Raw genomic sequence first — 15,222 nt, forward strand, 5'->3', positions numbered from 1 at the left:
AATGTTCTGTCAAATGATTTTTCTGTAAAATACAGTTCTTACCTTCTACTTGTTCAATTAATGTCTTTTTTCCTCTTTGACCAGCAGTTCCAGGTAAATGATCCACATACTTCTGTGGAAGGCTCTCAGAGGTACTCTGCTAGAATGGATGATAACAATGAGTTGCATGAAGTTTTCCTAATCACTTTTGAAGAAATACCCTACCTTTAACCTGGTTAACACAGGTTTTGCCAAGATCCCACAGTTGCTATATGACAGAACCAGGATGCTGAATTCAAACACGGTGCTGCATCACCAAGCAGTGGCTGCCACATCTAGGAGATCAGGCCCTTATTATCTCCTTCCATAGCTGCCACCTTCAAACAGGGCACCGTTACTTTATGTTACTTCAAGTACGGCTGTCATAAAGGTACTCTGCACGTGCTACTTAAGCTATGCAAAATGGCTTGCACTTACTAAAACATCACTAAAGCTAACTACTATTATTGTAGCCCCACATATTTATTACTATTTCCCATGCTTTTGCATCTCTTGAAACGTTCCTTGCAGATCAACTTGACAATCCAAATGTAGCAATACTTTCAAGCCTCAAGCACTATCTTGTCAACGTCGATTTGGTAAATAACCACAGTAGAAATAAAAATCAAAACTACACTGAGATACCATCTTACACCAGGCAGAATGGCCATCAACCAAAAGTCTGTTACCTCTGCTGCTGCTTAGTTGCTTCAGTAATGTCTGACTCTGTGCCACCTTAGGACTGAAACCTTCCAGGCTCCCCTGTCCATTGGATCCTCCAGGCAAAAATACTGGAGTGGGTTGTCATGCCCTCCTTTCCGACTCAGGGATCAAACCTAGGTCTCCCACTGAAGGCAGATTCTTTACTGCTCAGCCACAATGAGATACCACTTCACACCAGCCAAAATGGCCATCATAAAAAAAGGCTACAAACAATGAATGCCGGAGAGGGTATGGGGGGAAAGGGAACATTCTTGCACTGCTGATGGCAAGATAAGTTGATAACAACCACTATGGAAGATGGTATGCAGGTTCCTTAAGAAACTAGGAATAAAATCACCATATGTCCCAGCAATTCCACTCCTAGGAGTATACCCTAAAGAAATCAAAATGGAAAGAGACACATGCACCCCAATGTTCATTGCAGTGCTGTTCATGATAGCTAGAACGTGGAAGTAACTTAGATGGCCATTGACACATGAATGGATGAAGATGTGGTGGTACATATATACAAACGAACATTACTCAGCTGTAAAGAGGAATGCATTTGAGTCATTTCTATTGAAGTGGATGAACCTAGACCCTATTATACATAGTGAAGTAAGCCAGAAAGAGAAATATAAATATCTGATACTAACACATATGTATGGAGTCTAGAAAGATGGTACTGACAAATTTATTTGCAGGGCAGCAATGGAGAAACAGACAGAGAGAATGGACTTAGAGACACGGGTGAAGGGAAAGAGGGGAGAGGGTGAGATGGATGGAAAGAGTAACATGGAAACTAACAATTCCATATATAAAATAGATGGCCAATGGGAATTTGCCCTATCACTCGGGGAACTCAAAGAGGGGCTCTTCAACAATTCAGAAGGGTTGGATGGAGAGGGAGATTGGAGGGGGGTTTGGGAGGGATTGGACATGGGTGTACCTAAGACTGATGCTTGTTGATGTCTGACAGCAAACAACAAAATTCTGGAAAGCAATTATCCTTCATTTAAGAATAAATGAATTTTTTACAACCCTATTTGAACATTCAGATGGTTTACTGCCTCTTTCCCTGTAAACAGCACATTAACGACTGTAACTTCTTATCTATGTCTTCTGGAATGGCAGGTAAAGATTAAAGGAATGACCTAGATATAAAAAAAGGAGTAGAACTATGATTATCCAAATTGAAGGTTTAAAAGTTTTCAAATACATTTATGATGATCAATAAGGACTCAATATTCACATTGGGAAAGAAAAAAACAACTAAAAAAATCAAGTAACCACAAGGACTAACTTTTCTATATGGAAGAATTTACATGTTAGTTTCACAAAACACAGAAATGACCTGGTAATTTCACATCTATGAACACTGAAATTAATAGTTTCTTAAAAATAATACGGGGGGCTGGGGCATGGTCCTAAGATGGCAGAGGAATAGGATGAGCAGACCACTTTCTCCCTCACAAGTTCATTGAAAGAACATTTGAACGTTGAGCAAATTCCACAAAACAACTTCTGAATGCTGGCAGAGGACATCAGGCACCCAGAAAGGCAGCCCATTGTCTTCGAAAGGAGGTAGGACAAAATATAAAAGATAGAAAGAGAGACAAAAGAGGTAGGGACAGAGATCCATCCCAGGGAGGGAGTCTTAAAAGGGGAGAAGTCTCCAAACATCAGGAAAAACTCTCACCGGTGGGTCTGTGGGGAGTTTTGGAATCTCAGAGGGCAACATAACTGGGAGGAAAAATAAATACATAAATAAATAAACCCCATGGAACACGTGCCTAACTGGAACTCCCTGTGCTTGCATCCACCACCAGCAAGTGGGGGCTGAACAGGGAGGCACGGGCTGCACTGCTTAGGGTAAGGACTGGGCCTGAATGTCCTGAGGGGGCAATCTGAGGGAACTAACATGAGACAGCAACCCAAACTGTGGGATAGCCAGAGAGAGAGAGAGAGAGGAAAAAAGAGAGAGAGAGACAGAGAGAGAACTATCCTGCAAAAAGCCCTAACCTAAGGCACTGCCAGGCCCGCTCAAAAAACAAAGGAATGATAAGGTGTCCATATGTGCGTGGATTTATCTCTGGGCTTTCTATTTTGTTCCATTGATCTATATTTCTGTCTTTGTGCCAGTACCATATTGTCTTGATAACTGTGGCTTTGTAGTAGAGCCGGAAGTCAGGTAGGTTGATTCCTCCAGTTCCATTCTTCTTTCTCAAGATCGCTTTGGCTATTCAAGGTTTTTTGTATTTCCATACAAATTGTGAAATTATTTGTTCTAGCTCTGTGAAGAATACTGTTGGTAGCTTGATAGGGATTGCATTGAATCTATAAATTGCTTTGGGTAGTATACTCATGTTCACTATATTGATTCTTCCAATCCATGAACATGGTATATTTCTCCATCTATTAGTGTCCTCTTTGATTTCTTTCACCAGTGTTTTATATTTTTCTATATCTAGGTCTTTAGTTTCTTCAAGTGCTGCTGGGAAATCTCGTCAACCACTTGTAAAAGAATGAAACTAGAACACTTTCTAACACCATACACAAAAATAAACTCAAAATGGATTAAAGATCTAAACATAAGACCAGAAACTATAAAACTCCTAGAGGAGAACATAGGCAAAACACTCTCTGACATACATCACAGCAGGATCCTCTATGACCCACCTCCCAGAATATTGGAAATAAAAGCAAAAATAAACAAATGGGACCTAATTAACCTTAAAAGCTTCTGCACATCAAAGGAAACTATCAGCAAGGTGAAAAGACAACCTTCAGAATGGGAGAAAACAATAGCAAATGAAGCAACTGACAAACAACTAATCTCAAAAATATACAAGCAACTCCTACAGCTCAACTCCAGAAAAATAAATGACCCAATCAAAAAAATGGGCCAAAGAACTAAATAGACATTTCTCCAAAGAAGACATACAGATGGCTAACAAACACATGAAAAGATGCTCAACATCACTTATTATCAGAGAAATGCAAATCAAGACCACAATGAGGTACCATTTCACACCAGTCAGAATGGCTGCGATCCAAAAGTCTACAAATAATAAATGCTGGAGAGGATGTGGAGAAAAGGGAACCCTCTTCCATTGTTGGTGGGAATGCAAACTAGTACAGCCACTATGGAGAACAGTGTGGAGATTCCTTAAAAAACTGGAAATAGAACTGCCTTATGATCCAGCAATCCCACTGCTGGGCATACACACTGAGGAAACCAGAAGGGAAAGAGACACAAGTACCCCAGTGTTCATCGCAGCACTGTTTATAATAGCCAGGACATGGAAGCAACCTAGATGTCCATCAGCAGATGAATGAATAAGAAAGCTGTGGTACATATACACAATGGAGTATTACTCAGCCATTAAAAAGAATTCATTTGAATCAGTTCTAATGAGGTAGATGAAACTGGAGCCTATTATACAGAGTGAAGAAAGCCAGAAGGAAAAACACCAATACAGTATACTAACGCATATATATGGAATTTAGAAAGATGATAACAATAACCCTGTGTACAAGACAGCAAAAGAGACACTGATGTATAGAACAGTCTTATGGACTCTGTGGGAGAGGGAGAGGGTAGGAAGATTTGGGAGAATGGCATTGAAACATGTAAAATATCATGTATGAAACGAGATGCCAGTCCAGGTTCGATGCACAATACTGGATGCTTGGGGCTAGTGCACTGGGACGACCCAGAGGGATGGTATGGGGAGGGAGGAGGGTTCAGGATGGGGAACACATGTATACCTGTGATGGATTCATTTTGATATTTGGCAAAACTAACACAATTATGTAAAGTTTAAAAATAAAATAAAATTAAAAAATAAATAAATATGATTTTCACTAAAAAAAAAAAAAAAAAAAACAAAGGAATGAGTGAATACCAGAGGAGAGCTAGATGGCTGTGTATCGGCCCATCCCCCACTGGAGACAGGGAAGAAGGAGGGGGACAGCCAGAGCTGGAAAGAGGCAAACTCGGCTCCAGAGAGGCAGCCTCTAGCAAGCAGGCACCCAGTCGCTAACCAAAACCCCTTGGGATTCTGGATGGTTGACTTCTGCCAGGAGGGTCGCAGCCAGAGATCAGCTCCCCAGAAGAGACATAGGGCACACTGGAGACGGGCGCACCCGCTGCCCCCCAGGAAACTGAGTGGCTGGGACCAGGGAGGTGATAAGACAAACTCCCCACCTAGGGAGACAGAGCTCGCCAAGCTCCTGGTCGCCTGAGCTGCTCAGACCTGGGAAGGGCAAAAAACGCAGGCCCAACGGAGTCTGCCCCTTTGTGGACTACCTGAGAAACTGAACCTGAGTGGCTTAGACCTCAGAAGTGCACACAACCCAGGGCCCGCTTCAGATAGTTCCCTGGCAGAGCAACCTAGAGCCTGAGAAGTGTAGAGTGGGAAAGCACATGAGCCATGAGCAGAGGCAAACCCAGTGTGGCTGAGATACTGTAAGCACTCCCCACACATGCCAGTAATATTTGTTTGCAGTGTCCCTCTGTCCCCACAGCTGTACTGAACAAGTGAGCCTAAATAAGTGACCACCTTTGCCCCTTTGTATCAGGACAGAAATTAGACACTGAAGAGAACAGCAAACGGAAGAAGCTAAAATAAACAGTGGGAACTGCTTTGGAAGTGACAGGTGCAACAGATTAAAACCCTGTAGTTAGCAGCGACTTCATTGGAAGGGGCCTATAAATCTTGAGAAGTATAAGCTGGATCAAGGAACTATCTGAAACTGAACTGACCCCACACTGCCCACAACAGCTCCAGAGAAATTCCTAGATATATTTTTACTATTATCATTATTTAAATATATAAATATATATATATATAATTTTTAAGTTCTCTATTACTTTGTCATGGTCTTTGTAGATGAGGACCTGGGGACTGGAGTCAATGAGAAGAGGTACACAGGGGACCCAAGTCTCGAGTGAAACAAGGGTGCTTTGTTTGCAGAAAAGCATGTTTATATATCTTTATACAAGGCAGCTTTAGGCAGTTTAAAAAAAAAAAAAAAACTGAGCAAAAACAAAGCCAAGCAAATAACCATCTTCGAAGGGCCAGAAAGCATTGCATGTCTGCATAACTGAGCAGATTACGTTTCAGTGAGATCACTGGAGGGAGTCACTGAAGGGACCAAGCAGATCACCCTTTCTCAGGATCTCAGTCCCGGGAAATGCATGCAGCTCTGCTCATTCCTGCAGCAACTGATGAGGAATAGAGAATCCTTGAGAAATGGCACACAAAAGAAAAGAATAACATATTGGATTCCTTAAAGCTGAATGTCCCCTGACATCACTCCTTTAATTTTCATTTTTATAACCTACTATTACCTTGCAAAAAAAGACCCTATTTTTAAAGCAAACTTCATATATATATTTCATAATTTTTGTGACTTTGTTTTGTTTTTCTAATATTGTATTTTTTAGAGTCTAACCTCTACTCTAGATTTTTAATCTTTGCTTTTTGGTATTTGTTATCAATTTTGTGTCTTTAAGAACCCAATCTTCGGTACCCATTTTTACTTTGGAGTGTGACTACTGGCTTGATTGCTCTCTGGCTTGATTGCTCTCTTCCCTTTTTGACTCTGCTTTGTCTCCACCAACCAGGTCGCCTCTATCTCCTCCCTCTCCCTTCTTTTTCTACCCAACTCTGTGAATCTCTTTGTGTGTTCCAGACTGTGGAGAATACTTAGGGACCTGATTAGTGCCTTGATCTGTCTCTCTCCTTTTCATTCACCCTTTTCTCCTCCTGGTCACCTCTGTCTCCTTCCTCCCTCTTCTCTTCTCTTTGTAACTCTGTGAACCTCTACAAGGGGTCCAGACTGTGGAGAGCACATAGGGAATTGATTACTGGCTGGCTTGCTCTCTCCCCTTTTGATTCCCCCTCCCCTACTCCTGGTCACCTCTATCTCCCTTCTCCGTCTTCTCTTCTCCATGTAACTCTGTGAACCTCTCCAAGTGCTCCTCACTGTGGAGGAGCTTTTCATCATTAACCTAGATGTTTTATCATTTGTGCTGTATAGATGGAGAAGTCTTGAAGCTACTCTAAGAATAAGACTGAAGACCAGAGACAGGAGGCTTAAGTCCAAAACCTGAGAATACCAGAGAGCTCCTGACTCCTGGGAACATTAATCAATGAGAACTCATCCAAAGGCCTCCATACCTACACTGAAACCAAGCACCACCCAAGAGCCAACAAGTTCCAGAGCAAGACAAGCCACACAAATTCTCTGGCAATCTAGGAACATAGCCCTGAACTTTAATATACAGGCTGCCCAAAGTCACACCAAACCCATAGACATCCCAAAACTCACTGCTGGACACTTTATTGCACTCCAGACAGAAGAAATCCAGCTCCATACACCAGAAAACTGACACAAGCTTCCCTAACCAGGAAATCTTGACAAGCCAACCGTCCAACCCCACCCACAGCGAGGAACCTCCACAATAAAGAGGAAACACAAACTGCCAGAGTACTGAAGGGCCACCCCAAACACAGAAATCTACACAAGATGAAAAAGCAGAGAAATACTCAGCAGGTAAAGGAACATGATAAATGTCCATGAAACCAAACAAAAGAGGAGGAGATAGGGAGTCTACCTGAAAAAGAATTCAGAATAATAATAGTAAAAATGATCCAAAATCTTGAAAACAAAATGGAGTTACAGATAAATAGCCTGGAGCCAAGGATTGAGAAAATGCAAGACATGTTAAACAAGGACCTAGAAGAAATAAAAAAGAGTCAATCAATAATGAATAATGCAATAAATGAGATAAAAAATACTCTGGAGGGAACCAACAGTTGAATAGCGGAGGCAGAAGATAGGATAAGTGAGGTAGAAGATAGAATGGTAGAAATAAATGAAGCAGAGAGGAAAAAAGAAAAAAGAATTAAAAGAAATGAGGGCAACCCCAGAGACCTCTGGGACAATGCTAAATGCCCCAACATTCGAGTCAGAGGAGCCCCAGAAGAAGAGGACAAAAAGAAAGGCCATGAGAAAATACTTGAGGTGATAATAGTTGAAAACTTCCCTAAAATGGAGGAGGAAATAGTCCTCCAAGTCCAAGAAACCCACAGAGTCCCAAACAGGATAAACCCAAGGCAAAACACCCCAAGACGCATATTAATCAAATTAACAAAGATCAAACACAAAGAACAATATTAAAAGCAGTAAGGGAAAAACAACAAATAATACACAAGAGGATTCCCATAAGGATAACAGCTGATCTTTCGATAGAAACTCTTCAGGCCAGAAGGGAATGGCATGACATACTTGAAGTGATCAAAGAGAAAAACCTACAACCCAGATTGAGCTTTACAAATAAGCGAAAGCTGAGAGAATTCAGCACCACCAAACCAGCTCTCCAACAAATGCTAAAGGATCTTCTCTAGACAGGAAACACAGAAAGGGTGTATAAACTCAAACCCAAAACAACAAAGTAAATGGCAACAGGATCATACTTATCAATAATTAACTTAAATGTAAGGAGGTTGAGTGCCCCCACCAAAAGACAAAGACTGGCTGAATGGATACAAAAACTAGACCCCTATATATGTTGTCTACAAAAGACCACTTCAAAACAGGGGACACATACAGACTGAAAGTGAAGGGCTGGAAAAAGTTATTTGATGCAAATGGAGACCAAAAGAAAGCAGGAGTAGCAATACTCGTATCAGATAAAATAGAGTTTAAAATAAAGCCTGTGAAAAGAGACAAAGAAGGAAACTACATAATGACCAATGGATCAATCCAAGAAGAAGAAATAACAATTATAAATATATATGCACCAACATAGGAGCACCACAATATGTAAGGCAAATGCTAACAAGTATGAAAGCTGAAATTAACAATAACACAATAATAGTGGGAGACTTTAATACCCCACTCACACCTATGGATAGATCATCTAAACAGAAAATTAACAAGGAAGCACAAACTTTAAATGATACAATGGACTCGTTAGACCTAAATGATATCTATAGGACATTTCACCCCAAAACAATGAATTTCACCTTTTTCTTCCAAGTGCACATGGAACCTTCTCCAGGATAGATCACATCCAGGGTCATAAAGCTAGCTTTGGTAAATTCAAAAAAATTGAAATCATTCCAAACCTCTTTTCTAACCACAAAGCAGTAAGATTAGACGTCAATTACAGGAGAAAAACTATTAAAAATGCCAACATAAGGAGGCTGAAGAACATGGTTCTGAATAACCAACAAATCACAGAAGAAATCAAAAAAGAAATCAAAATATGCATAGAAACGAAGGAAAATGAAAACCAAACAACCCAAAATCTATGGGACACTGTAAAAGCAGTGTTAAGGGGAAAACTCATAGCAATACAGGCTTACCTCAAGAAACAAGAAAAAAGCCAAATAAATAACCTAACTCTACACCTAAAGCAACTAGATAATGAAGAAATGAAGAACCCCAGGGTTAGTAGAAGGAAATAAATCTTAAAAATTAGGGCAGAAAGAAATGCAAAAGAAACAAAAGAAACCATAATAAACAAAGCTAAAAGCTGCTTCTTTGAGAAGATAACTAAAATTGACAAACCACTAGCCAGACTCATCAAGAAACAAAGGAAGAAAAATCAAATCAACAAACTTAGAAATGAAAATGGAGAAATCACAACAGATAGCACAGAAATACAAATGATTATAAGAGACTACTATCAGCAACTATATGCCAATAAAATGGACAACTTGGAAAAAATGGACAAATTCTTAGAAAAGTATAACCTTCCAAAATTGAACCAGGAAGGAATAGAAAATCTTAACAGACCCATCACAAGCATGGAAATTGAAACTGTAATCAGAAATCTTCCAGCAAACAAAAGCCCATGTCCAGACAGATTCACAGCTGAATTCTACCAAAAATTTAGAGAAGAGCTAACACCTATCCTATTGAAACTCTTCCAGAAAATTGCAGAGGAAAGTAAACTTCCAAACTCATTCTAGGAGGCCACCATCACCCTAATACCAAAATCAGACAAAGATGCCACACACACACACACACACACACACACACACACACACACACACAAAGAAAACTACAGGCCAATATCACTGATGAACATAGATGCAAGGATCCTTACCAAAATTATAGCAAACAGAATCCAACAACATAGTAAAAAGATCATACATCATGACCAAGTGGGCTTTATCCCAGGGATGCAAGGATTTTTCAATATCCACAAATCAATCAATGTAATACACCACATTAACAAATTGAAAGATAAAAACCATATGATTATCTCAACAGATGCAGAGAAAGCCTTTAACAAAATGCAACACATCCATTTACGATAAAAACTTTCCAGGAAGCAGAACAGAAGGAACATACCTCAACATAATAAAAGCTATATATGACAAACTTACAGCAAACATTATCCTCAGTGGTGAAAAATTGAAAGCATTTCCCCTCAAGTCAGGAACAAGAAAAGGGTGCCCACTCTCACCACTACTAATCAACATAGTTTTGGAAGTTTTGGCCACAGCAATCAGAGCAGAAAAAGAAATAAAAGGAATCCAGATTGGAAGAGAAGAAGAAAACTTTCACTGTTTGCAGATGACATGATCTTCTACATAGAAAACCCTAGAGATTCCACCAGAAAATTACTAGGCTAATCAATGAATATAGTAAAGTTGCAGGATATCAAATTAACACACAGAAATCCCTTGCATTCCTATACATGAACAATAAGAAAACAGAAAAGAAATTAAGGAAACAATTCCATTCATCATTGCAACGAAAAGAATAAAATACTTAGAATATACCTACCTAAAGAAACAAAAGACCTATAGATAGATAGATAGATAGATAGATAGATAGATAGATAGATAGAAAGAAAACTATAAAACACTGGTGAAAGAAATCAAAGAGGACACAAATAGATGGAGAAATATACCATGTTCATGGATTGGAAGACTCAATAAAGTGAAAATGAGTATACTACCCAAAGCAATCTCTAGATTCAATGCAATCGCTATCAAGCTACTGACGGTATTTTCACAGAACTAGAACAAATAATATTACAATTTGTATGGAAATAAAAAAATCTTCGAATAGCCAAAGCAATCTTGTGAAAGAAGAATGGAACTGGAGGAATCAATCTGCCTGACTTCAGGCTATACTACAAAGCTACAGTCATCAAGGCAATGTGGTACGGGCACAAAGACAGAAATATAGATCAATTGAACAAAATAGAAAGCCCAGAGATAAATCCATGCACATATGGACACCTTATCAATGATAAAGGAGGCAAGAATATACAATGGACAAAAGACAGTCTCTTTAACAAGTGGTGCTGGGAAAACCGGTCAACCACTTGTAAAAGAATGAAACGAGAACACTTTCTAACACCATACACAAAAATAAACTCAAAATGGATTAAAGATCTAAACATAAAACCAGAAACTATAAAACTCCTAGAGGAAAACATAGGTAAAACACTCTCTGACATAAATCACAGCAGGGTCCTCTATGACCCACCTCCCAGAGTAATGGAAATAAAAGCAAGAATAAACAAATGGGACCTAATTAAATTTAACAGCTTTTTCACAAAGAAGGAAACTCTAAGGATGGTGAAGAGATAGCCTTCAGAATGGGAAAAAATAATATCAAATGAAGCAACTGACAAAGAATTAATCTCAAAAATATACAAGCAGCTCCTGCACCTCATTCCAGAAAATTAAACAACCCAATCAAAAAGTGGGCCAAAGAACTAAACAGACATTTCTCCAAAGAAAACATACAGATGGCTAACAAACACATGAAAAGATGCTCAACATCACTCATTATGAGGAAAATGCAAATCAAAACCACCATGAGGTACCATCTCACGTAGGTAAGAATGGCTACTATCCAAAAGTCTACAAACAATAAATGCCGGAGAGAGTGTGAAGAAAAGGGAACCCTCTTCCATTGTTGGTGGGAATGCAAACTAGTACAGCCACTATGGAGAACAGTGTGGAGATTCCTTAAAAAACTGGAAATAGAACTGCCATACGACCCAGCAATCCCACCGCTGGGCATTCACACTGAGAAAACCAGAAGTGAAAGAGACACGTGTACCCCAATGTTCATCGCAGCACTGTTTATAATAGCCAGGACATGGAAGCAACCTAGATGTCCATCAGCAGATGAATGGATAAGAAAGCTGTGGTACAGATACACAATGGAATATTACACAGCCATTAAAAAGAATACATTTAAATCAGTGCCAATGATGTGAATGAAACTAGAGTCTATTACACAGAGTGAAGTAAGCCAGAAAGAAAACCACCAATACAGTATACTAATGCATATACATGGAATTTAGAAAGATGGTAACGATAACCCTATATGTGAGATAGCAAAAGAGACACAGATATAAAGAACAGTGTTTTGGACTCTATGGGAGAAGGCAAGGGTGGAATGACTTGAGAGAATAGCACTGAAACATGTATATTATCATATGTGAGACAGATCGCCAGTCCAGGTTTGATGCATGAGACAGGGTGCTCAGGGCTGGTGCATTGGGATGACCCAGAGGGATGGGATGGGGAGGGAGGTGGGAGGGGAGTTCAGGATGGGGAATATATGTACATCCATGGCTGATTCATGTCCGTGTATGGGAAAACCACTACAATATTGTAAAGTAACTAGCCTCCAATTAAAATAAAAATAAATAAATAAAAATAACGTGGAATGTACATGTTGTTAGAGATATTTTTAAAAGGAAAATTATCTTCCACAGATAATTTTATAAACTCTGCTGGTAATTTTTCTTTCTTTATGATTTAATAATAACAAGTAGTCTATATAAAAAAAAGCATAAATCATGATTTCATTCATTTACTGTATGTAATTACCCATTATTTGCTGACATTCAGAAAAAAGAAATCAGAATCTCTCCAGAGGAAAAAAATATACTTCTACATTTCTTCTTTCAGACTATTGCAGCTGAAAATTTTCTCATTTAATGAAGAGAGATTTAGAATCTCATTTATAAAATTATAAATTATAATTTTAGTAAAAAGAATAGATAAAATGCTTATGTATTTCCTCTTTATTTTCAGAAAGATCTAAAACATCCACCAAGGTTATAGCAAACAGTAAGATAAATTAAATAAGTGCATTAAGTATTTAGCATTGGACATGACTGAGCGACTGAACTGAAGTTAGAAACCATAAGAAACAGAAGGGCCAGAAATTCTTAATTCATAATACGTATCCAAAGGCCTAAAACACGGCTCATCTTGAATTATCTCTAAACAAAAGTTTTGCTAGGATAAGTAGAAGACATCACTTCATTTCAAAGTGAGAATTTTTTTTTAAAAGAGAAATCACTTCAAATTTAAGTAAACTTCCAGAGGGAACTAAATTAAATATATATATATATATATATATATATATATATACACACACACACACACACACACACACACACACACACAAATACACAAGTATAAACAAATCACATTGCTGTACACCTGAAACTTACACAGTATTTTAAACTGACTACACTTCAATTCAATGAAAAAACGAATCACCACCAACCTTGAAAACAACCACCAAAAAAAATAATGAACACATTTTTTTAAGTTCTTCATAAAAATCAGCTATATGTCTTTCAAAAGAGTATGAGCATTGTTTTTCTACAACCTCACTTTCTCTTCTTAAGTTGAATTTGAAATAATTTCTTGCATATTTATAATATAGAGTTCCTGGTCTGACTGACCCCACTATTTCTGTTAGGTTTGTATAATATCTGTCTCATCTTCACCCTCATTCCATCTTATATTCATCTTGTCCTTCTTAAAGGAATTCTTCCCCTTCATCCTCCTCCCCAACTTCATATTCATCTAGTTGTTTTTCCTTAGTGCTTTGTAATTCTTTTCTTTCATAATGGCATACTTATTATGCCAATATTTATAAATCTGAATCATGTACATGTATGGCTTTTATTATCACGCCATTTCATATCGTGACTTTGAGGGCTTCTATTTCTGCGGTGGGATCTTTTTTGCCACCATAAGGATCAGGGGACTGTTATGTGAACAAATACAGGGAAAGAAGAGTTACAAACAGAACAACTTACCTTTGTACGACCAAGGCCTGCTACAGACTTGAGAAGTTTTGAAACAGGCTCAGGCGATGGGAAGGCAGGATGACAGATGCCCTCAAACCAGGGTGATGGTTTGGGAACTGTTTCAACTACATCTTCAACATTACTATCAGAATTACTGTCCTGAGAGAAAGTTGTACTCTCTGGTCTCAAAATGCCACATTTTTCTTCTAGTACAGTGAAAACAGGAGAGAGTACATGAGAACATGTGTCATTTCAAATCAAGGAATAACACCAGGAGGACAGTCTTCAAATAACTTACTGTTTCTCTTGGATTGCTGAGAAGCCTTCATTAGCCTCGTTAACTTTGATTTCAAGACATGCTGGAGAAGAAAATAAGAGTTTGAAGAATATAACAAGTATCAACCTGAATAAAAGAATTATAATATCCCCCATTCCTCTATGATCTAACACAAAGAGCACAGGCTCTGGAGTCATTCAGATGTGGATTCAAATCCCAGTTCTGTCACTGACCTGCTCGTGGGGAAAGGATTATGATAGATAACATCAGAAGCCCCAGATGTTCCTCTCCTTACCCCTAATTGACTGCTATACAAATACTAGGACACCCACTAGATTACTTTCTCTACCAAAATGTTCTAGAGTAATAATTTATCCCCAGTAGTTTAGCTGCTGTTGCTGCTAAGTCGCTTCAGTCGTGTCTGACTCTGTGCGACCCCATAGACAGCAGCCCAGCAGGCCCCGCCGTCCCTGGGATTCTCCAGGCAAGAACACTGGAGTGGGTTGCCATTTCCATCTCCAATGCATGAAAGTGAATAGTGAAAGTGAAGTTGCTCAGTTGTGTCCGACTTTTAGCAACCCCATGGACTGCAGCCTACCAGGCTCCTCAGTCCATGGAATTTTCCAGGCAAGAGTACTGGAGTGGGTTGCCATGCCTTCTCTGCCAGTAGTTTAGAGCACTATGGAAAAACTAAGACATTTAAATTAATTGCTATATTTTGAAATTTGCTTCCATTATTAATATATACATGGATTATCACTTGTGGAGGGAAATATGAAAGTTTAGGTTTTAACAGAACCTTATTTAGATGGGCTAGAACTGCAAACACGATAAGCTACTTCTGTTTGTCAAACAGCTAGAGACCAATGAAACAGGGAAAGAAATTCAGCTGCTTCCATGAAACAGGGAAAAAACAAGGTTAAACCCATAGGGCAATGATCATGAATGAAAGCCACACTCTAAATAGAAAGCCATAAGCAAACATGTTCACAATAGAGACAGAGAGAGATGAACTGAAATAACAGACACTGAAGAAATGTGTTCTGCAAGGAAAAATTAGGTTAACAGTAAATATTTTAAAAAAAAATTTTTTTAAGGTAGAAGAGGAAGAAGAAAGGAA

The 15,222-nt window shown here is 38.8% G+C and overlaps 1 protein-coding gene across 2 annotated transcripts in view; it reads right to left on the reverse strand.

The window, feature by feature from the left end:
• LOC109556654 (ankyrin repeat domain-containing protein 26-like) overlaps positions 1 to 15,222 on the reverse strand; it is a 78,699-nt gene that overhangs the window by 42,209 nt on the left and 21,268 nt on the right. For both annotated transcript variants that reach the window (XM_070782361.1, XM_070782321.1), the window contains 3 exons: positions 14,124 to 14,184; positions 13,835 to 14,031; positions 43 to 139 (listed from right to left, as the gene is read on the reverse strand). In XM_070782361.1, coding sequence (XP_070638462.1) covers positions 43 to 139; positions 13,835 to 14,031; positions 14,124 to 14,184 — 355 coding nt within the window. The remainder of the gene's footprint in view (positions 1 to 42; positions 140 to 13,834; positions 14,032 to 14,123; positions 14,185 to 15,222) is intronic.

This window comes from Bos indicus, chromosome 1 (assembly GCF_029378745.1).
Source record: "Bos indicus isolate NIAB-ARS_2022 breed Sahiwal x Tharparkar chromosome 1, NIAB-ARS_B.indTharparkar_mat_pri_1.0, whole genome shotgun sequence".
Lineage (NCBI taxonomy): Eukaryota > Metazoa > Chordata > Mammalia > Artiodactyla > Bovidae > Bos > Bos indicus.